At 52.0% G+C, this 24,340-nt stretch overlaps 2 protein-coding genes across 2 annotated transcripts in view; one reads left to right on the top strand and one right to left on the bottom strand.

The window, feature by feature from the left end:
• The window catches only part of TMIE (transmembrane inner ear), a 52,892-nt gene extending 41,534 nt beyond the window's left edge, over positions 1 to 11,358 (top strand). Inside the window, exons 3-4 of the mRNA XM_032975664.2 lie at positions 2,606 to 2,752; positions 6,044 to 11,358. Of these exons, the coding sequence (XP_032831555.2) occupies positions 2,606 to 2,752; positions 6,044 to 6,159 (263 nt within the window). The 3' untranslated portion in view covers positions 6,160 to 11,358. The remainder of the gene's footprint in view (positions 1 to 2,605; positions 2,753 to 6,043) is intronic.
• Positions 11,359 to 17,520: 6,162 nt separating this feature from the next.
• Positions 17,521 to 24,340, bottom strand: part of LOC116954812 (parathyroid hormone/parathyroid hormone-related peptide receptor) — a 62,050-nt gene continuing 55,230 nt past the window's right edge. The window contains exon 14 of the mRNA XM_076052519.1: positions 17,521 to 17,790. Within this exon, the coding sequence (XP_075908634.1) occupies positions 17,521 to 17,790 (270 nt within the window). The remainder of the gene's footprint in view (positions 17,791 to 24,340) is intronic.

The raw sequence follows: 24,340 nt of genomic DNA, 5'->3' as shown, positions 1-24,340 counted from the left end.
TGACGAAAGCGGAGACTTTAAATAACAATACATTCTAAGCCACACTTCGTTGACACAGTGGGCGCGTGCGTGCATTTTTTGACGCGCTCGCTCGCACTCTGCAAACAGAGCCATCGCAAGCATTCGAGCAAGGCTTGTGCAATAAATAAATAAATAACACCGCCCGCCCCCCCCCCCTTCATAGTGACAAGTTTTGGATGTTTAAAGTCCCACGTGGTAGTCTCTCTCACTCCCTCACTCTCTCCCTCATTCTCTCACTCTCTCACTCCCTTACTCCCTCATTCCCTCACTCACTCACTCTCACTCACTCATTCTCTCTCTCACTCACTCACTCTCACTCCCTCACTATCTGACTCACTCTCTAACTCATTTTCTCTCACTCATTCTCTCACTCCCTTACTCCCTCATTCCCTCACTCACTCACTCTCACTCACTCATTCTCTCTCACTCATTCTCTCCCTCACTCTCACTCCATCATTCTCTCACTCATTCTCTCATTCACTCACTCACTCTCTCCCTCACTCTCACTCACTCATTCTCTCACTCCCTCACTCTCTGTCTCACTCCCTCACTATCTCACTCACTCTCTTACTCATTATCTCATTCACTCACTTACTCATTCTCTCATTCACTCACTCACTCATTATCTCACTCACTCTCTCACTCCCTCACTATCTCACTCACTCTCTAACTCATTCTCTCATTCACTCACTCTCACTCACTCATTCTCTCACTCACTCTCTCCCTCACTCTCACTCACTCATTCTCTCACTCCCTCACTCTCTCCCTCATTCTCAGTCACTCACTCCCTCATTCCCTCACTTCCTCACTCTCTCACTCCCTCACTCCCTTACTCCCTCATTCCCTCACTCTCACTCACTCTCTCTCACTCTCTAACTCATTCTCTCATTCACTCACTCTCACTCACTCATTCTCTCACTCACTCTCTCCCTCACTCTCATTCACTCATTCTCTCCCTCCCTCATTAGCTCCCTCACTCTCACTCCATCATTCTCTCACTCCCTCACTCTCTCCCTCATTCTCTCTCATTCTCACTCCATCATTCGCTCACTCCCTCACTCTCTCTCCCTCATTCTCTCTCACTCTCTCCCTCACTCTCACTCCATCATTCTCTCACTCACTCATTCTCTCACTCACTCTCACTCCATCATCCTCTCACTCATTCTCTCACTCACTCTCACTCCCTCTCTCACTCTCTCACTCACTCCCTCACTCTCACTTTCTCACTCCCTAACTTTCTGATGACATTTCTAACCCAATCTGCACACCGCTGCGTTCGAGGCCTTCTCGGACCTCGGCGGCTCCCCCAGGCCACAGTCACACGGCCGCTGGCGTTGACGGTGGCCGTGAGCGGGGATCGATCTCGGGGAACACACCCGGGTCCGTGGTGCAGGGCGCGCAGAAAAAAAAGGCGCCCAGGTCGGGAGTCGAACCCAAGCGAAGCCCCTTCTTGCCCCGAGGCACGACGAGTGTTATAACCACCGCGCCATATCACGACACCCTGGGCCGTCCACAAATAAACGGATGCGCCAGCCCCAACCGACGTGGATCGTCGCTGTCGACCTCGACGCGAATTTCTGCTGCGTTGATCCATCACCCCGCGCTGCATCTCGCGATGAAGCCGCTTCTGTTGGGCTTATCATTTGTGATGGGCTGGTGGCTTGTGAAAAGAATATTTTTGTTTTAAAAAGCTGATAGCTCAGTGGGCCTTACGTGGTAAGATACAAAAAAATGTGTTTTGTTTAATTGGTTATGTAGCTTTTTTTTGTAAGTGATTTGATTTACCTTTCCTATGCTTTGCACTCCTATCGTGTTGTTGTTGAATCGATTGTCGTTGTATCGATTGTTGTATCGATTGTTGTTGTAACGCACAGGCCCCGTGTTCCCACGGAGTGGAAGTCTGCGAAAAGGAAAGAGCTTTGTAGCTCATCGGATTCCTCCTGCAGTCTAAAGCAGTGGGCTCTTCTTCTCGACCTGGGGTGCATCACCGCACCTCCTAGGGGTTGTGCGAGATTCCCTTTCTGGGGGGGGGGGCGGGGGGTGGGGGGGGGGTTGGTCGCGAGACAATGGACAGATTCTTTTAGAAGGTAAATCATCGAGAACACAAATTTAGCACGGGCACGTTAAGTTACAACTTACTTTGTTTCATCAAATCCCTGTGGACAGGGTGCTTGCATTTTTTTCAACACTTATATGGGACTATCGTTTTTAAATGGAAAAATAAACTCGTAATAATTAACTTGTAACGTAACAAATGTGATGTTAATTGCTTCAAAAAGGTCAAAGAGTCACCCACTTGTTCGCCAGCGTTGTCAACCCGTGGTGCCCGGGGTCTTCTCCACGTGGTCTCCAGAGCTTGGAGAGAGGCACAACACTTCTCCGCGTGCTATCGTTGCGATTTCTCAGAAGCGTAAAGATCTTTTTTTCTTTTTTTAAAGCACCCCGTGACTCTTTTTTAACATGTTTTATTTTTTGGCTGCGGTAAAGAATCACCGCCGGTCCGAACTAAACATCCCGATTACTGATTCCGTCTCCACCTCCGCCTTGTTTCTCCCCCCCCCCCCTTCTCTCGGCGTGCACAAAGTCATCACCCTGTGCTGCATCTTCAAGTGCCGCATCCCGCGCACGAAGAAGGAGATCGAGGCGCGCTACCACCAGCGGCAGGCGGCCAAGAAATACGCCAACAATCTGGAGAAGGTGCCCCCGCTCAGCGCCCTCACGGAGACCCCCGGTAAGGTGGGGGGTGGTGGGGGGGTGGTGGGGGGGGGCGGTGGGGGGGGGCGGTGGGGAGGCGGTAGAGAGGGGCGGTGGGGGGGGCGGTTGGGGGGCGGTGGGGGGGCGGGGGGAGGCGGGGGGGGTGTAAAGGTGCAGGGCCCCCCTGAAACGTCCCGACTCAGCTGCCGAATGCCCACTGTGCTGTGTGTCATCGGGGTGGGGGGGGGGGCGCGGGGGGTGCCTTGCCCCCGCCCCCCTCGCCCACCTCCCCCCGCCGCCATCCCCGTGGTGACCACAGCTACGAGTTGGGGGGGGGCCCTCCCTACGAGTTGGGCCCCCCTCCCTCTTGCCAACCACCACGAGATTTGTTTTCAACAACAAGTGTCAAAACAGCGGTAATCCTGAACCATTACCGCAGCCTTGCAAACCCCTTTGCCTCTCAATCGCTCACTTATTTATCTGTGCACGATGTTACTAACCACGTCGGCCGTTGATGGAAACAAAGTTAAGTTGCAACTCACGCGCACCGTGCTCAAATTTGTATTTTCGATTATTTAACCTCTAAAAAAAATAAAATCTGGCCACGTCTCACGCCCCCCACCCCCCCCCCCCACCCCCAAAAAGGGGGGCATCTCGCACCCCCAGGGCGTGCAGCGTGCACCCCCAGCTTTTGAACCACCGATGTAAAATAACAACAACAGCAGCACGTATTTGACGATAAGACGGGAGCGCTCCCCCACGGCGTTAAACGTTCCAGACCGCGATAGAGAAATAGCCTCCAGGGCACTGAGAGACAAATCACCAAATTGACGCCGCTTGGCGCACATCGAGTTGATAACGTCGTTGCTAACTGCATCATCAGGACGAGGCCGGGGGGGGGTGGGGGAGGTCCCTAGGCTCCGATTAGCAGCACGGTGGGCTACGTGCCGTGCGAAAGGCGCTCGACACTCACACACACACACACACGTGTAGGCGCATCGGGAATGATGCGGTGAAGCGATGCGGGGCACTTTGAAGTGCTGCGGTAATGTAAGCGCCCGGTAAACGCCTTTGCTCGTGCCTAGATACAAACGCACACACCGCTGGGGTCCCCTTGCTCCCACGTTTTGTAGCGTTCCCTCGATTCGCACCACCGCGCGCTTCGTTCAAAGCCGTCAAATTGCCCCCCTCTCTCACACTTAGGAGGCTTTTGCGAAAGAATGTCATCCGTGATACAGGTTTTTTTTTGGGGGGGGGGAGGGGAGGCGGGGGGTAGGTTATATCGGGTGAATATACAAATGTGTCGTTAAAAGCCGCCACCACCCGTCGTTAATCTGGCTGTCGCCTGATGAAGCTGGTTGTAATTACAGGCGAAACGTCGTACTCAGATTGTAAATGTCGTGGCTTGGCTCTCCGACACGTTCTGTTTACGTGACAAACCTTTACTAGTTTAACACCGTTAGGCTTTCGCGACCAATATTATTCATAGTAAAGGTTTTTGGGTTAGATCGCGTTATTTATAAATGTGTCGTTAACCCTCCACCATCCGACACGGCCAAACAGTAAAAAATGTATCACGTTGACAAAAGACAAAATAGCTCACTACTTTAGCCCACCGGTGTGTTGAAGAGTGAATAAACATCATTTACAATTTTTTTGAGCAGCATCGGGCAATTTGCCAGAATGGTGAGGACCTCCATTTGCTCCCGGCAAATTGCCCGATGATGCTTATTCACTATTCAACACACCGGTGGGCTAAAGTAGTGAACTATTTGTCTTTTGTAAACGTTCTAGATTTATTCTAGATTTAAAGCTGTTGTGACTGCAAGGATCCGTACTCTTTGGTTCTATTCGGTAAAGTCACATAGGTAAACAATAAAACAACAAAAATCACGACGTTTCGGCCACAACACAAGCGGCCTTCATCAGGTGAAGAGAGCAGACTGTCTCGAGGACAGTGCTGGAGTGAAACACAGCAAGCTCAGACCGCGACCTTTAAGCTGTATGCGAGGAAACAGAGCGCCTTGACAAAGGAATTAGCATAAAAAATAGCATTTGATTGGCCGACTTAGCATGATGAACGGTGTAGAGGTGGTGTACATGCGGGTGAACATGCGAGGGGGGGAGGGGGAGTTTACCTATTGATGGTGTGAAAAGGGAATTTTTTAAGAGCTGCAAAAGTTTGGAGTACCACTACTTGAAAAATATACTATACCATTGAAAATTAGTTTAATGTTTGGTTCTATTTAGAACATCTTTCCAATGGTTGCTTAATTTGAAACCATCTTCTCGGTTGAAATTATGTCTGTTTGTAGATCTGAATTGCCTCGTGAACAAATCTCTGATAAAAACCCGTGGGTTTGCAAAGAACCTTACTATCAGATAAAATTATATCGTGATCACCCACAGCGTTGTAACAGTGATCAGCTACGGCAGAATAATTCGTTCTGCCGTGTTTCAAATCTGATTTGTGCTCGCGAATTCGGTCAGAGACATGTCGCTTTGTCTCCCCGATATAGCAATCACCGCAGGTACAACTCAATTTGTAAACCCCGGGGTACTGTAAGTCAGGAATGACATCCTTCACGGATGGGATCAGATCACGAATTTTGTGTACTGTATTGAACCGGACCTGGATCTTGTTTGTTTAGAATTTTGGATATATTTTTAGTAACGCCTGCTATATATTGTAGTGTGATGGTTTTGACCGGAGTATCAAGTGGTTGTTTCTGTATGGAGTGAGAAACAGCTTGGCGGATGGTACGGTCAGAGTATCCATTCCTTTTGAGGGCCAGGTGTACATGTTTTAATTCACTGGTCAGGTGGTGTTGGTCCGAAATGCATTGAGCTCTATGGTATAAAGTTTTGATGAGAGAATTATTTTGGGCTGGGTGGTGGTGGGAATCAGGTTTCAAGTAGGAATCTGTGTGTGTGGGTTTCCTGTAGACAGAATGCCCCAAACGTGACACATTTGTTGCTGTTTGGCCGCGTCGGGTGGTGGAGGGTTACGACACATTCATGTATTTACGCGATCTAACCCACAAAAAAAACTCTATTGTGAACAAGCCTCCCTTTGCTGCACCAACACCCCTCGAGGTATCACTGCCGCTCCAATGCTGTGACTTTTTTTCTCGTGCTTTGTCGTTGCGGGCCGCGGCTTGTGGGTCCCGTCGCAAAAGCAGCCGCGGCAAGCAGCGGGCAACCCGTCGTCCGTGTGACTCCAAATCCTTTGTTTCATCCTTCACGCAAACACCACACCTTTGTTTTCGTCTGTCCTGCAACTATCCTCTTTTTCCCTGCTCGCTCCTTTCGCTCTGCCCGCGAGCAGAGATTGCCCCTCTGCAGACCATCTCTGGCCAGCCGTGCATCCAACCGCGCGGAGGAGGAGGAGGAGGCCACGCGCTCCCTGCCCTCCCAGAGGAAGAAGAGACGATGATTCCCTAGAGGCAGACGGAGCCTCCAAACGCTCTCATCCCGATCCGCGGGCGCACCGTCAACCCCTCCCGCGTTCTCGTCGCCGACCGAAAGAGCACCCCGGCGCAGATTAAAACTGCGCCGTTAAGGGAGCCCCGATCGGCACGGTTGGCTACGTGCGGCGCGAAAGAAGTTCGGCATCGCGCACCTGGGGAGACGTAAAATACGTTCCAAATTTTTTTTTTTGGCTTTGCATTGGCTTAATCTGAGCAGCCGTGCAATGGGTCGTAAATCACAATAATGATGGTGTCTTTGCGGAGTCTCCTCCGGTGGGCCAGAGCCCACAGATCAGGAAACACTTGTCCTCGTCTCTCCTCTGTCGGTCCTCTTGACGCGCGCTGAATCTTTGCTCGATGACCCTTTCGGTTCCATCCGTCGGCATAGGCGCATCCAACCGTGGGGCAGGTTTCTCAAACGGACGGGGCAAGATCCCGACAATGTATTTTGTGCTGGGGGAATCCGAAGAGCTATGAAGCTCTCCTTTCAGAGATTTCCTGTGATATTAATCGGCCCACAACCCCCCCAAAAAAACATCCCCACACCCCCTCTATCTATCCCGCAAGCAACATAAATGGGTTCGCAAAGAACTGGGTCGGTGGGCGGATCACGTGTGTTGGTTTGGTTGGGGATCGAGTGTGAGTCTTCCCAACGTCTTCCTAGGCATGCGGCCAGCCTGGAAGAGTAGGCCAAACACCCTCTTCGAGGTGCCAACCGGGGCTTTCTCTCGCGGAGACCCCTTCCCTACAGCGGTTAGTGCGAGTCAAGCAGTCACGGGGTGCGCCTGCGGCTTTAGCCTCTACGCCGCTGAATCCACGTGAACGTGAAAAAATGAATGGAATAAAAAAAAGTATTACGCTGTGTAAGAAAAAAATATATTTTTTATGTTCCTGGGTAGTAAGTGTTATTTTCCAATTGCTCATGCCTCAAAAGTACAGAAAATGGCTATTATTCTCCACGAACTTTGCTTTCGTGTTACATCGTGAATTTTTTTATTAAATCAAGCAAACGCGATTGTAGCCGCAGGTTTTCGATATTTCCCGCGGAGCCAAAGCGGCCGACGAAACCGGTCGCGTCCTGTGGCGCACGGACGCATCGTAGTCTCCGCGCGCCCGGCACAACGCCGCTACACCGCAGCGAGGCGTGTCACGGCATCGCCGTGTGACCCCCGTAGGGCCCACACGGTTAGGCCACTGAGCCTAAGGGGGACCGACGACTACTGAAGGGGCCTACAAAAACAAAGAAAATGTCGAGCAAATTTTGTTTTGTGTTCGTACGATTAAAGCCACACGACCGCGGGGAGAGATAGTACTCGCAAAACTCCAAATATACAGCAGCAGACGTCAGGGTCGGGATCGAACTCACGAACTCCTGTATACCAGGCGAGGTAATTAACATCTCCTAGCCACCGTGATGATGATGATGATGATTATGAGAGAGACACCGCAAATTCCAAATACGCAGCAGGCGTCAGGGTCAGGGATCGAACCCACGCTCTCCTGCGGACCTTACATGTCCAATACTATCCAGATTGAGGTTTTTTTTTTTAATTTGTGACACGGACGACGGTTAGACTTTAGCCAGCTGTTGTTACCCAAGGCCGGTGCTCTTTCGGCCAACGAGACGTTGAGACGCTGAGGATATTCAAGAGAGCAGCCCCTATCAATGCAAAAAAACGCTGGCATCGTCGTGGACGGTAACGCTGGGCCCGTTTTATTTTTTCGTTAATAATACATTTTCGTAAAGAATAATTAATTCTTCCACAGCAACGGAAACGTCCTGTGGAGAAAGAGGGGAGGGGGGTAATAGAGTCTTCCGGAGCCATTGCTCGTGACGCACCGCTATGCAAGATTTCCTTGTTGGCTTCAGGGCAACGTCTACGACAGACGTAGTATAATAAGCCGAGTGTTGTACTCAATGCAGAATGCACGTGCCAACATTCCGCTCGTCGTCCAGCGTAACCGGTTTTTGCTGCGGGACAAAACGCTCAGTTGGTTTAACGCGCGGTGAGGCTTTGGCGACCAATATGATATTATCCATGAGAGGTTGTTTTTGTTGTTGCCGGGTTCGATCGCGTAAAATATTAATGTGTCGTTAAACCCGCCACCACCCGACACACGTGACAAACCGTGGCAAAGCTCACTGATTGGCTGTACCGGGTGGTGGCGGGTTTTAAGGACACATTTAAACTCATTTGGCACATTTTGTCCAGGTTAAAGCTTATATCCGTCTGCCTGTGCTGCGTGGTGAAGGGCACACACAGCATCAGAATACTGCAGGAATCCGATGAGCTATAAAGCTCTTTTTTTCACAGATGTTCCAGCATGGGCAGGCCAGAACGTTACACCAACAAACAGGGACCTAACCGGCATTGCATCTGCACGATCTGAGGACCCACAATAAAACCCATAATGACTCGCCCATAGCACGCTTCTTGTAGATTGAGAAATATATTTTTGTTTGTCACATACACATGAAACAAATATGCACACCAGCTTTGATCCCTAATAGACTTTTCTTTGAGGGGGTTAGATGGCGTGAATACGTATAAATGCATCGTTAAAACCCGCCACCACCCGACACAGCCAACTAGTAAAGGGATTTGTCACGTAAACAGAACGTGGCCAATTCGTCACTGGTACAGCGCCACCGTTTGCGTGTCGGAGAGCCAAGCCACAACATTTTGTTTTTCACACGTTACATTTCCCCCGTGCCATACTCGGCATCAGGTGCAATTGCGAACTTCAATTGGGGCATCAGACGCCACACAACAGCAGCAGCAGCAGCAGCAGCTATTTATTGACGTTTGGACCGCCTCTTGTGAAGGAGCCACGGCGAAAACTGACGAGGAGGACGCGGCGGGAGAAGGGCAGAACGTCGCCACGATTGCCGAAAACGCCGCGGCTTCCACCGAACAGCAACACCACCACCACCACCACCATCGCAAGAAGGACGAGACGAAGAAGGAAGCGCCCGACCGCGCGACGGACGACGCGGAGCGAGGAGGCGACGGCCGCCGCCAACGCGGCGGCGGTGGCGGCGGCGGCAAAGACGCCGCGGAGAAGCAGGGGAAAAAGTTGCCCGGCGATCGGTCCCGTCGCGCCGAGCGGGCGGAGACGGCGGTGGTGGCGGCCGCGCCGGGCGGGGACGGCACGAGGAGGAGGGAGGCCGAGAAGGCGGCCCGCGGAGGCGGCGCCGGCGCCGAGGACGCCGGGAGGAGGAGGACGAGGAAGGGAGACGCGACGGGGGGAGACGCGACGCGCAAAAAGGCTCCCGCCAAGAGCAAATGACGTGATCGTCACAGTTTCCCCGAGGAAACGTGTTTTTGGTGGTGCTGGTGGTGGTGGTGGTTGTTGTTGTTGCTTTTGTTGTTGACAGGTGTTTGTTGACTGGGGCTTTAGAGTGCGGGCCTGGAGGCGGCGGGGCGGGTAGAACAAGAAAAACAGTTCGTCTTTTGGCGTCCTCTGGTCTAACACCGTTTTGAGACGAGGCTCAAAAGAAAGCTGTCTCTGGTGTGAACCAATCAGTTTCAAAGAGAATGCATCATATTATCAGAGTATGTCTTTTGTTTGCATTCTGACCACAAGTATTGTGGTTAATGCAGACATGATTCCTTGTCAAAGGTTTCAGTTGGGTGTTTTACCATCTTAACAAAGCAGTTTTTTTGCCAGAAAAAAAAGGGAAAACCTATTCTCATAAATTATTAATTTTTATTTTACCAGGTAAGGCCCACGCGACCTCCTGTATACCAGGCGAGGTAGTTAACATCTCATAGCCACCGAGAAGGGGGGGGGGGTGCAGGTTAGCTATGAAGCATCAGAAAGAGCCGAAGCTACCTCATCTGACATTCCAAAAATTGGTTTCGGAGGAGGCCTTGTGTTGTTTTACCTTTTTTTTAAGGTGACCGATGTCCTCTCTGGGTTCTGCATTCGTGTTGTTCCGCATCCCAGCACTTGATGCGAAACGTCGGACATCACGCCACCACCCCCACCCCCCTCCCAAAAGAACCCCCCAACCCTTCACTAGACTAGCCTGCACTGATCTGTGTGCGTGGTGAGGTATGGTCAAACAATCCTCATGGGGTGCGTGGAGGCCTCAATTCCACAGTGGACTAACGAGAGACTGGACTGCCATGTATTATGAGAGATATGAAAGTGAAATAAATAAAATGTACACGTAAGGGTGGTAAGTAAAAAAAAACATTGTGAGCAATATTAAATGACACTTCATATTTCTCAAACTGTCGACTATTAGCTGGCAGTGTACACACATCTAAGAACCTAAAACAATTACGACAATTCATACCATCGTATGTACGTTGAGCTTCTTTCGCACCGTATGTAGCCAGCCGCGCTAATCGGAGGTGCGGGGGAAGGACAACAAACTAAACATGCAATAAGCAAGTTCTTAAAAAAATTAGTTTTTCAATCTCGATTATATAAAAAAATAAAACCAGCCATGGTCTATCCACCGGCGTCTCTCCCGAATCCTGGGATGTAAAATTTCCACCCAGCACACTGCACGTGAACTGAGTTCTTAGCTCCATCTCCTCTAGGCCCACGTTCACTTGGGACGCGGTTCTCATTCATCGCTTGCTACTCTGTCGTTACTCAAGCGAAGCTTCCCTCCACAAACGTTCGCGCGCCTCTGGAAATAAAAGAGGAGGTTCGAGATTTGAAGTTTTCTCGACTGCAAGGATCCATAACTCTTTGGTTCTTTCGGTAAAGTCACATAGATTAAACTAAATTTAGTTATTTTCATTTTATTATTTTCATTATTTTTTTATTTTTCGTCTATGTGACTTTACCGAAAGAACCAAAGAGTCAAAGAGGGAGGCGTGAAGATGTTCAAACACCAAATTGATCAACACTTTTGCAAGGACTCAAGTTACTTCATTAATCACACACGGTACTTGTGGTGAACATGCAAATCAAACATACTCTGATAGTATATGAATTATGATAATGGGTTTCCCCCCTTTTTTACGAATTCCCTTTGAGACTGATTGGCCTAACACAGGGCCGGATTAAGGCACGGGGGCTTTCGGGGCTGCAGCCAAAGGGCCTCCGCTAGCTGGATGGCCTCCTAGAGATTAAGTGAAAAGTTATTTCATTTGTGAATGCTCAAGTTGATTTGTTTGCCTTGCAAAAATAAATTTTATTTTTTCTTTAACTTTGTTTTCCTTTTGAAAATATTACTGGGGGACTCACAGTAGCTGTAGCCCAGGGAGCCTACACAATCTTGATCAGGCCCTGGGCCTACACCAGAGACAGCAGCCTTCTTTAGGCATGATTGGCTGCTCACCCCGAGCTATAAATACCCTGATACCTGTGGCATTGTCTCTGTACTGTTCGCCTTTTGACGTTCTCTGGTCTGACACTGCTGGTGAGACTGGGCCCTAAGCAAACTCGATTATGGCCATGCCTTCTTTATGGCCTAGTCTCACCACCAGTGTCAGACCAGAGAACGACGCCAAAAGGTGAACAGTGCAAAGACAATGCCACAGGTATCAGAGCGTTTATAGCTCGGGGTGAGAAGCTACATCATGGGATATTTTTGCCAGTATCAAAGTATGAAGTATAATAGGTAATTAGCCTTTCTGGCAATAAATCAGTAGGCGTTAAGATGTTCAAACACCAAATAGGAACCTTTCGCAAGGAATCGAGTCTGAAATTTTGGTGCAAGAGGCAAAAAAAATCGATGAATTATAAATCAATGCATTAACCACACGTACTTTGATACAAACATTCGCGCACTTCTGGCAATAAAAGAGGTTCAAAAACCAAATAGATACAAGTTACTTCATTAACCACACACGTACCTACTTTGCATATTTTGATACTGGCAGGGACAAAAAAAGGTGCCATCATAGTCGCATATTTGTGAACGGTTTGAACGTTTCTCATTTGACCCGTGAATGCGTGAACCCCAATTCGCCTTTCCGAAGGTTTCTCTACATCACTCCGAGCGGGCATCTCTCTCTCTCTCCTCTCCACAATCTTCCTTGCGCGCTCTTTTATTCTTTCAACGTTTTCCTTTGCGGTGCCAAGCGTGCGAAGAATAAGAAGAGGAAAAAAATAACATCGCAGCACGGTGATTCTTCACGGACAAGTTTATACAAACAGAACAACATACAAACTTCACGATAGTTAAATACAAAAGGCAACGCGGGCATTCCATCAGCCACAGCAGGTGAAGTATATCTCGTGAATGTCCCACTTTAACGTATCAAACTACTTTGCCGACTATGGAATCGATCGAGAGCGTCGCTTATTGAACAGATAAATATGCCGACGAAGAGTCCCTCCCTAATTGAATTGACGCGAAAATATATTTTCAGCTGCATCATTATATAATTGCGTATATATTTCACAAAGACGGATACGGCCTATCGAATCGATTTAACATTGCAAAAAAAGGAATCTTGGAATCATTACGCCCGACATTCACTTGCATACAAAACTATAAATAACGGCAACAAGCTTAATAGGCTCACACACACGCGCATGATACTTCTTTTTTACACTGTACTCAATAAAGCGGTGGCATGCGCTCATTTGTTATTTATAAGTATCATTGCTCTTACGACGAGGACATCACTAGCTGGACGAAACAGACTTCAACGGCTAAGGCTACCAATCTTGTCGTCGTCAACGTCATTTTGTAGCGAAATAGCCGAGGCTGCGGGAACATAAAATCAATTTGCAGAAAATTCACGGCGAATGAGTCGCTCCTTCTATCTTTCCATCCTTACCCCCTCCCTCCCTCTATCCCTCCTTCCTTCCCTCCATCCCTCCCCCTCTCTCCCTCTATCCCTCCCTGCCCCCTCGCTCCCTTTATCCCTCCCTCCCTCCATCCCTCCCTCCCCCCCCCCGCATCATTAACGGTGTTTGTAACCGGTCGAGGGCGCCGTGTGCGCGTTACCGCCCGGTCCACCGCACGTGAGCGGTCCCTGGCGCCACCGTTCAAATCGCCCGTCAAATCGAAGCAACTCAATCATCGCCCCGGCGACTGCCTTTGTCCACGTCTGAGCGAGTAGTTCCTCCGCCTCCCCACCACCCCGCATAACCCGCATCAGGATAGCAAACAACCACAGCAAACGCGTAACGTTGGGCCAACGTTTTCCGTGCGGTTGGAACTATTCGAAGCGAAGGAACAACGTTGGCGCAAACGGGTCTCCGATGTTGCCCGCCCCTCGACAGTTTCTGTGCTCGCTGGGCAACCACAAGTTCGCAAAAACGTGCAGCAAAGCGACGAGACGAATCGCCGAGCCGGAACGACGCTCGCGAGCCGAGCTCCGCCTCTGCCCTGAGCCGACCGAGTCGCGCGCAACTGCGCTCGCAACCGGTTGCAGGGACTCCCACGCGCACGAAGCAATGCGGTCGCGCGCAACTGGGTTAAGGGTGTTTTTTTTTAATCAAGGCTTGGGTGCAGGGATCAACGGTGCCACATTGGTCTTCGCCTTGTTCTCGCTTCACAACGTTTCGTTCCTATGCGACTATGCTGGCTTAGCCGGCTAAGGGGGGGGGGGCACTTGGACACGCAGTTGGGCGTTCGCGAGCAAAATTTTGTTCGTAATAAAAGGCCCTTTTGGGGTTCGGTCGCGTAAGTGCGAGTGCGTCGTTGAGCCCGCCACAACCGCCCGAAGCAGCGAACCACTCAGGGTTTATAAGAATAGAAGGTCCCATAATGCATCCCATAATGCACTCAGGGTTAATAAGAATAGAAGCTCCCATAATGCACTATCGGCACACCGGTTGTGCGTTGGAGGGTGAATCCACGACGTTTGACAATTCGACTGCAGTGGCGTTTCGCCGGCAAAAAAAATCGCCCTGAATGATGGCTCTGAATGATGTAGTTACCGGCGAAACATCACGGGCACTCGAGGTTGTCAACGATGCAGTGGGTTTACTCTCCAGCCACACACAGCCCCGTGGTGCCCTGCCAGTAACGAAGTGACCACGTTTCGTTTAAGTAGACAAACCCTTCCCTAACCGGCGGTGTCGGATGGTGGCGGGTTTGACGACACGTTCATACTCACGTGATCTCACAACAAACGGAACGTCGTTATGAAGGGGGGGGGCACTGCTTTGCGTTGCGTACGTTCACTCGCGGAGTTGGGGGAGCGGTGGCGCAGCGGTTAGGGGCCGTCCATAAATGACGTCACGCGATTTTGGACGATTTTTGACCCCCCCTCCCCTCGTCACACGGCGTCACAAAAAGTCAGACCCCCCCCCCCCTCAAATATGACGTCACAAAGCTCTGCTCCCCCCCCCCCCCCAAACCATTTTTCCATTTTGAAAATAAAACATGCTTCAAATCGCTTTAAACTATTGTCATTGTAGTGCGTGTTTAATGAGGCGCTGCACTCTGATGTTGTAGGAGTGTTGTTATAACAATTAGTGTTGCTATAACAATTCTATATTTATTTAAAGTTGCGCATTTTGATGTGACGTCACATTTCTCAAACCCCCCCCCCCCCCCCTCGTCACACATCGTCACAAATGTCTGACCCCCCTTCCCCCCCCCCCCCCCCCAGGTGCGTGACGTCATTTATGGACGGCACCTTAGCACAGCTGAGCGAAACGAAACCCCCCGAAACGCGCGAGCGAGCCGTCCTGGGCATGTGGCACGGCATAACGATGCAACCAAATACTGTTGTGGGGGCATGCAGTGCACTTCATTGGCCAATTGATTGTTTGATGTTTAAGCAATTGTCCAGCGCTTGGTTTCACGTTTTAATGGCGTTTGAACTTCGAGGCGTCTCGCTTTCAAGCGAGGCATTTTTCAATGTTCGACGCTACCGTTTTAATTAACGGGTTCAGCTAGCGGCGTTGGTTTCTAAGAGACAGAGCCTCTGCACGTTATCCGAAACAACAACAACAAAGAAAGTACAACGAATGTTAGGGTTTTGACAGCTATTTAAATGTGTGGGACGCTTCGTCAGAGACACTGCAACCCTGTTCACCGCCATTGCCAGTCGAGTTACTTCGGTGAACGAAGCCGCCGTTCCGGTGTCGTCGCTGCGATGGCGTGCATTCGAACGTCGTACAATAGGGGACAAATGGTGTTCTTTACAGGAACGCGCCTTACACGTGCGTAGTAGTCCCTCGTGGTGATATCGCAGTTTAGGTGTAGCTGTAATTCCCTCCTAGATGACGAGACACGGAAGGGAAAATGATGCCCGCCGTCAAGAAGAACAAGGGTCCAAAAACGCCAAGCGTCCAGCGACAAACGGCACTGCTCTGGATGATGCAGCAAAGATGGGATGACGTGTTTTGTTTTACTTGCTTGTCGAGCAAGCTTTGTACGAACTCGGGGGAGGTGAGGAGATGGTGAGGGTAATTCGACGGCGGAGGGACGCGGCAGGAAGAGGAGTGTGGTGAGCGAGGGGGTGAGTGCGTGGGTGAGTGAGTGGGTGAGTGAATGTGTTGTTGTGACCTGCAGGGTGGTGAGCGAGGGGGTGAGTGGGTGCGTGGGTGAGTGGGTGAGTGAATGTGTTGTTGTGACCTGCAGCGTGGTGAGCGAGGGGGTGAGTGGGTGGGCGAGTGGGCGGGTGAGTGGGTGGACGAGTGGTTGAGGGGGTGAGTGGGTGGGTGGGTGGGTGAGTGGGTGAGTGAATGTGTTGTTGTAACCTACAGCGTGGTGAGCGAGGGGGTGAGTGGGTGGGCGAGTGGGCGGGTGAGTGGGTGGACGAGTGGTTGAGGGGGTGAGTGGGTGCGTGGGTGAGTGGGTGAGTGAATGTGTTGTTGTAACCTGCAGGGTGGTGAGCGAGGGGGTGAGTGGGTGCGTGGGTGAGTGGGTGAGTGAATGTGAAAGCAGCTTGTTGTGACCTGCAGCGTGGTGAGCAAGGGGGGTGAGTGGGTGCGTGGGTGAGTGGGTGAGTGAATGTGTTGTTGTGACCTGCAGCGTGGTGAGCGAGGGGGTGAGTGGGTGCGTGGGTGAGTGGGTGAGTGAATGTGTTGTTGTGACCTGCAGCGTGGTGAGCGAGGGGGGTGAGTGGGTGGGTGGGTGAGTGGGTGAGTGAATGTGTTGTTGTGACCTGCAGTGTGGTGAGCGAGGGGGTGAGTGGGTGCGTGGGTGAGTGAATGTGTTGTTGTGACCTGCAGCGTGGTGAGCAAGGGGGTGAGTGGGTGCGTGGGTGAGTGGGTGAGTGAATGTGTTGTTGTGACCTGCAGCGTGGTGAGCGAGGGGGTGAGTGGGTGCGTGGGTGAGTGGGTGAGTGAATGTGTTGTTGTGACCTGCAGCGTGGTGAGCGAGGGGGTGAGTGGGTGCGTGGGTGAGTGGGTGAGTGAATGTGTTGTTGTGACCTGCAGCGTGGTGAGCGAGGGGGTGAGTGGGTGCGTGGGTGAGTGGGTGAGTGAATGTGTTGTTGTGACCTGCAGGGTGGTGAGCGAGGAGGTGAGTGGGTGGGTGAGTGGGTGAGTGAATGTGTTGTTGTGACCTGCAGCGTGGTGAGCGAGGGGGTGAGTGGGTGGGTGGGTGAGTGGGTGAGTGAATGTGTTGTTGTAACCTGCAGCGTGGTGAGCGAGGGGGTGAGTGGGTGGGCGAGTGGGCGGGTGAGTGGGTGGACGAGTGGTTGAGGGGGTGAGTGGGTGGGTGAGTGAGTGGGTGAGTGAATGTGTTGTTGCGACATGCAGTGTGGTGGCTGAATTGGACATCTGTGAAAAAGAGCTTCATAGCTCATCGGATTTCTCCAGGATAAATATTCTGATTCTGAACACATTACACAGGAGATGAAACGGCCTGGTTTATGCAGAGTCCTCAACACGAGCGAGGCATACATTTTAACCCTTTGCCGTTCCGAGACGTCTGCGAGTTACAGGGCAGGTGTCCCGTTCACCGCCGAATCCCGGAACACGCGAGCGGCTCGGCGTGAATTTTATTTAGAGAGGCGTAGCGACGTTGCTTTCAAAAGGCATCATACTCACCGTACAGAACTGTAGCCACACGACCACACTCTATGACAGCTGGTGCCAAACTGTGCCACACGCCCTCCCTGCATGGCCTTGCGGGAGCGTCGGTGCCGATAAAGTTATTTTAACCGTAGTTTTTTTCCCCCGATTCCGTCACGACGACGTTCCGCGTACGTACGCCGTCGGAACGGAATCGGAAGAAAAATGGATGACGTGTACACGTACGTCGTGGGAACGGGAAAGGGGGTCAATAACCAACAAAGGAAACCTAAACGTAAAATAAAAACCCCGCGCATATTTTTTGCACGGATCCGGCACAAACGTAAAGACGCCACACTTGCCCATGACCCCCCCCCCCCCCCACCAAAGCTTTCGCGAACCGATCGGCCTCTCGCCCAGGTTCCCCCCCCCCCCCCCTTTACATGACCGTCTCCGTCTCCTCCTGTGCGACGATGCGGGAGCCGGAGTCCTGCTCCTCAACGATGACGATCGGGACCTCCGGCTCCTCCATCTCCTCCGCGTCGTTCTGCTCCCCGTCCTCCTCCTCCTCCTCCTCCTCGGGGATGGAGGGCGGGTGGGTGTTCTCCGACAGGGAGCCGTTGCGCACGAATCCCGGCAGGTTGCGGTAGTTGCCGTTCGCCGACGAGAAGTGGGCGCAGTGGTTGGCTCCGTTTCTCCATCCCGCCGGCTGAAAGGCGGGCCACACACGCACGCACACACACGCACACACACGCACGCACACGCACGCACACGCACACACACACATGCACACACGCACGCACACACACGCACACACACGCACACACACGCACACACACGCACACACATGCACACACGCACGCACACACATGCACACACGCACGCACACACATGCACACACGCACGCACACACATGCACACACGCACGCACACACGCACACACACGCACGCGCGTTAACTTTATACCGAGAGGCGTAGCGGCACCGCCGTTGTTTTTAAAGACGTCGTTACTCACCGCAGAGAAGCGACGCGACGCGACGCGACCGCCACTCGACGGTAGCTGGCGCCAAAGTGCGCGTTTCGCGCGCCCGGGGAAGCGGGGGGAGGGGAAGGGGGGGGGGGAGGGGGAAGGGGGGGGGGGGGGTCACGTTCGGCGCTCGCACGACGCGTCAAGCGCACGACCGCCGCGTATCCGCCCCGACCACTTAACCGCTCGCACCCCCGTGCTGGCGTTCGCTCTGCGCGGCGGCGCAATGGTTCCGTTCGCCATCGGCGTTCACGAATCCGACCTCGTGCGCGTAAGCGGCAGCTCCGATTGGCGCGGATGGCTTTCGTACGGCGCGAGAAGCAGTTCAGCAGGCGCGCGTTCATCTGCCTCTGTAGCGGGGGCTGGCAGATAAAATAGCAAGAAGAGATTTTTTTTTTTTAATTCCGAGCTCAATATTGGAAGAGCCGCAATGCACCGATGGTGAATAGGAGACGGTGGGTCCTTGATAGGTAACGCGACGAAGCCGGTTCCTTCAAGAGCCGCTCGCAGCTCCGGGCCTGCACGTTAACCAACCCCTGGACTATGCCCTTGGACCCCAGCCACACGGATATTCTTCTCTGCTTTCGTCCGGATCAATAGCAGCAGATTAAAGGTGCGATTTTAGACGACGTTGTCCGCTCAGTTGTCTGTTCAGAAGCAGAGCGGGACCTCGTCCGTTCCTCCTCTAAAGGGGCGAAGGCGGCGGCGGAGTGTTTACGATGCGGCCGACGGTTTGGGATTCCGTGGCCGGACCGCTTCGCAGGGGCCGCCGAATCTTTGACGGCGCCGTTCGTGGCGTCGGGTGGCCCCCAATCGGCCACGCGGCCCCGGTCCCGATTCGGGTGACGGTCGGACATTGGCGGCGTGGAAGGTCGAGACGGACGCTTGGCGTGTGCCGAACTGGAAACTCGGTAAATGTGAGTAATGAAATGACTACCTGCGCAAATGCACAAAACGTTTTATTGGACAATCCGTGACAAGAGTGCGGTGCGACGCAGAGGCCCCAGAGGATAGAGCGCTCGCCGCTTGCTGCTGCACAGTACCGCGGTTCGAATCCAGCGGTCGCCCCTGGTCACTACTGCGGGTTATAATTACCGTAATAGTACCACTGCGCCTGTGGGAGGGGCGGGTGTGTGTGTCGTATTTTCCGGAGCATCTTATAATCCGGAGAATACGGTAAATAGGAAAAGCCTAAGTTGGTGTCTTCAAGCTACAGTGTTTTGTGTGTGCCAGAGGATTGTGAAGGAGTGAATTTTATAATGATGCCCCCCACCCTCCCACCCCTGGGGTTTATCTGTTGAATATTTTATTTCACTCGACGGAGTTGAAAATAAAAACTGGCAGAAACTCTCTCGGCCTAGACGAAAAAATATATATATGAATAGATTAGGTTAAATGTGAAGTGCTCGATACTGCTGCATCTTGAGCGAAAGAATAGATAACACAAAAAACAACCGCGCTTTATTTAAACAATTTTCAACATTGTTGCATTCTACTTCAGTTGACCTCAGATGTGCAATAAGCGTGTTCACAGGCAATGGATTAATGTTCTCTTCAAACCGCTGCCGCCCTCCAATGATCCCGCCTCCATTGTAATAATCTATCATTGAAGTAATCCATTGCAATAATACATTGTAATAATCCATTGTAATAATCCACCATTGTAATAATCCATTGTAATAATCCATTGTAATAATCCACCATTGTAATAATCCATTGTAATAATCCAGTGCTGAATGAAGGCCAGCCTACCCAAACCGCTGCCACCCTTCAATGATCCCGCCGCCATTGTAATAATCCACCATTGTAATAATCCATTGTAATAATCCATCGTAATAATCCATTGTAATAATCCATCGTAATAATCCACCCCACCCATTCCATTGCTACGACCATCGTATTTCGCAACACTCGCTGCTTAACAGAAATGGGGGGGGGGCCTATTTCACGTAACCAGAAGGCTTCATGCAGTCAAGCAGGCCTAATTGCTCGGTACCGAGCTGCAAAATAAGACCCCACCGAGGACTGGCCTCGAGCCTAAGACGGGAAAAGGGGTAGAGGCGCAGCCCTGCAATTGCTCGAGGGGGGAGAACCTGCAGAGGGAAAAGGGGAAAATTTCAGCCTCCTATTTCGACGCTGGTCAGACGTCTCTGAAAGCGCTAGGAGCATCCACACCTTACCCCCCCCCCCCCCCCCCTGTACACACATGACCAGCCGGTCATAGACTAAGCAGCAGTGTGCCCATTATACCGCTGCGTGGATAGCGACGCGGGCAGGCTGTGGGATTCAAGAAACTTTTTGGAAAACTGCTGCGCCAGGAGACCAAATCCCAACCCTCCTGCCCCGACCTCTGGATTTGCAAGTCCGGTGCGCGGACCAGAAGCGGCAGCTTCCCCACCCCCCCCCCCCCCCCCTCAAGGGTGCGTACAACAAAGAGGAGGCATTTGACTTTTTTCGAGCGAGGGCAGCGGTGGCCGGGCCGAGACCACTCAACTCACGCGGGAGTTTTGTCTTCAGATGCAGGGTCTCGGTGGAATCGTTTAGCGCACGGGCACAAAGTGCTGCATGTAACCTGGGAGCGAGCCCCTTCTGCCACTTATTCAGCACTAGAAAGCTTACACAACCTGGCTCGCAGACTGGAATATTTAAGAGGGGTAGTAGCTGCCTGGATGGCATAGCGGGCCACACATTTGCCAGTGGGCACTTTGTTGATTTTGTAAAGCAGCGTGTGCCCCCCCCCTGCTCTTTTCTTCTCATTGCAGTTCAGAAACGCGGTCATTAATAACGAATACTGCGCGTGTACGCATGCTGAACTTCCTTCATACGATGGCCGATGATCGGGAATAATAATCGTGGAGCGGAAGCCAAGGGATGGAACGCGTCAACCCGAGGAAATGGAGTGATTAAATCTGTTCCATGTGCGGGTGCCGAGTGGATTGTTACGCCGAAGGACCGTGAGAGGCGGTGGCGGCTTGGGGAGACTTTCACCCAGCAGTAGATTAACCGTGGCTGACGATGATCGTCATGTTGATGGTGAAATTCCTCCTGCTGTTGGACAATTGAATCATTTGGCGGGACCCCGGGGTCCCGCAAAAATCAGGTGAATAATTACTATTATTATTTTTCAGTCCACCCCACTCGTGACCCCGACAGCAACGCGCCGCCCGCCCAGACTCGCACCAACAAGCGCCAGCAGCAGCAGCAGCAGGCGGCGGTCAACACGATGGGCGCCACCCCACCGGCCAAACGCGAGCCCCCGGGGGGCGTCCGCCGCAGTCGCGCGCGGCGACGACGACGCCCTCCGGTCGGCCGTCGATCCTCAGCTTCTTTGCCAAGGCGAGCCCCACCGCCGCCCCCCGCCCACCAGGCAGTGAATTTAACGTGTTTGTGTAATTTTTCAACTTTTTACGAAACTTAGTGTCCCCGAGTAGCTCTCGACGAGGCCAATCGATTGGCCGCTAGTTTTGTTGTTGTCGGTAAGGCAACAAGACTCGTGTCGCTACACGGGTTTTCCCACCCCGGGGAAAGTGATGGGACCCCGGGGTCCCGCCAATTGCTTCAATTTCTCAAAACGCCTCTGTCCTTTGCTACCATGGAGATGATGGAAGCTAAGCCGGTTTTTAGCCTGGCTAGTACTCGGTTTGGAGACTGCCGTGCATTGGGCTAAGAGGTGGCCAGAAGATGCCAGTACAGCATTGGATTATTGATTCTATCTGTGTGGAGCTTTGAGCACCCTCCCCCCCCCCCCTCTTCGTATGTGTGGTGGGTTTTTAAAAATATTCTTTACTCTCTGGGTGGCTCACAAATGGAATTGGCCAAACATCCCAATGCAGCAGGGCCCTCCTGAAACGCTCGCCTGGGTAAATAAATAGCATTGTTACTACCATTGTAAATAATACTGGCGTAAGAATATGATCAATCTCATTACAAGAATCAATTCCTCCATTGAGATCTGCTGGCCACATCGCAGCCTTCGCGAATAAGCCAAGAAGAAAAGAAGAAGAAAAAAAAACTGCCCTCAAATAATTTATGATTTTCAATGATTTTCATTGTAAGAGACGAAACAAATAGCAACGGACATCCTGCGTCCGGTTATAAAAGTGAATTGAACCCTGCGGAGATTTATTGAACGCAGCACACGATAAAATAAGGTTCTGAATTTAATCTCTCGTAAAGCGTCCAAATCGGACACCGGTCTCAAGCTGCTGCGCGGGTGATTTTTTTTTGGGGGGGGGGGGTGGGGGGGTGGTAGGCCAAGAGAGGGAGGCTCACTTGGTGCTGGGACGGGTTCAACAAAGAGATTGCCGGGGGGGGTCCTGCGTACCTGACAGGCATATTTATTTATGACCGGGCGAGACCCCGCGGTGGTTCCTGTTTTCAGGACCAGCTGGCTTTACAAGAGCGAGTGAATGCCAGGCAGGCGGTCGCAACGCGACAACGAATGCAGACGCAGAACATTGGACGGCGAATGCAACCAACCAACGAACTCCTGCAAAGGACGCGACCTCGACGTCAACTTGAAAGGCGTTGTTGTCACGGGCCGGCACGAAAAGCGGTTGGTGCCACCAACGTTACGATGTGAAATCGGCACCGGGCGATATGACTCACGGTCGACGACTCAACGAGGTAGGAGGCAACGTTGATGAGGCGTCGACAGCGGCTGGACAAAAGCCCCCGGCCCACGCACCGAGCGATTAGGTCGCGCGAGACGAAACCCGCCCTTGGAAACGCCGCGGGGTCAAGTCGCGCCCTGCGGCCGGCCCCCCGGCTCCTTTGCCCACGTCTCAGCCAGCAGTTGTGCAACAGGGGCGTGGCGATGGTGTACGGCCTCGCCCCCTTTACCGCGTAGCCACGCCCACATTCTGCATAGACACCCACCCCCCGCCACCCTACCACCCCACATCAGAGATGAGTAAGTTGAAGCGTATTTGAAGTTATAATAGGGTTTTTCCCCTTTTTTTCTGGCAACAAAACTGAAACCTTTTTACAAGAATTCACGTTACTGCATTAACCACAATACCTGCGGTCAAAATGCAAACAAAAAAACATACTATGATAATATCTGATGCATTGTCCTTGAAACTGATTGGTCCACACCAAGGGACGGCTTTCTTTTGAGCCTCCACCCAATTGGTGCTCGATCAGATGACGCCAAAAGGCGTCACACAGCTCAAAGACATTGCACTATCAAAGTAATGAGGGCTCGGGGTGAGCATCTACATCATTAGACCTCCTTTGCCAGTACCAAAATGTAATAATAGGGATTCATGTCTGGTTAATGCAGCAACATGAATCCTTGTAAAAAGGTTTCAGTTTTGTTGCCAGAAAAAAGGGGAAAACCCCTATTATTACATTTTGGTACTGGCAAAGGAGGCCTAATGACGTATTTGAAGTTGTCACACGGATGATGGTCCCCGTTCGGCCAGTGATATTCTTGTTTTTTTCATCACGGGAGATCCGTGGCGCTGGGTGAGCCACAGCAACAAACGAAACAAAAAAACATCGACACTGCAGAGGAACGGAGTACGGCAGCGGGGTCCTTCAGGGACATCATCGCACGACCAACAAGCGGGGTGCTTAACGGTCGTGTGCGAAACGCACGTTAATCGAAACAAACAGAAAAGTTCAAACGTAGAGAAAAGACAGCGAGAGGTGCCAGAAGCAAACGTTTGGTTCAGCAACAGCCCGATAAACATGCCAACGTTGGGGCAACGTCGGGGCAATGTTGGGGCAACGTTGGCCCAACGACGGTTCCCTGTTCACTGGGAAGGAAACTGAACCGCCGATGCTGGATTGCAACAATCGTTCACGGCCGTTGCTGGCGAATCAAACATTCGTTGGGGCGGTGCTGACACCACAGCAGTGGACAGAGGGGCGGCCGAGCCGGGAGGTGGAGAGAGGCGGCGGGGGTGGTGACGGTGGGGAGCGGTGGTGTAGCGGTCAGCGCTACGCTGCGCTACGAACCCGGCGACCCGGGTTCGATTCCCGCTCACGGCCAACGCCCAGCGACGATTATCCGAACCGGTCCTGGGCCTCCCCTTGGTCGACTCGGCCTCAAATGAGTACCTGGTGCGGTGTGTGTAGTAAACATCGACAAAAGCGGTCGGGCGTGGTTGCTGGCCACCCACCCCCCCTTCGTGTACCGTTCCGGCCTTCATAGGTGCTGCTCGCTAACAGCACTTGCCCCTACAGTCTGTTACAGGCTACACGGGGGTTCTTCGTCTTTGGGTGG

This window comes from Petromyzon marinus, chromosome 56 (assembly GCF_048934315.1).
Source record: "Petromyzon marinus isolate PM22_M1 ecotype Great Lakes invasive population chromosome 56, UKy_Petmar_22M1.pri1.0, whole genome shotgun sequence".
Classification (NCBI taxonomy): Eukaryota; Metazoa; Chordata; class Hyperoartia; order Petromyzontiformes; family Petromyzontidae; genus Petromyzon; species Petromyzon marinus.
Note: the sequence above shows the minus strand (reverse complement) of the source record. Positions and strands in the feature narration are given on the sequence as shown.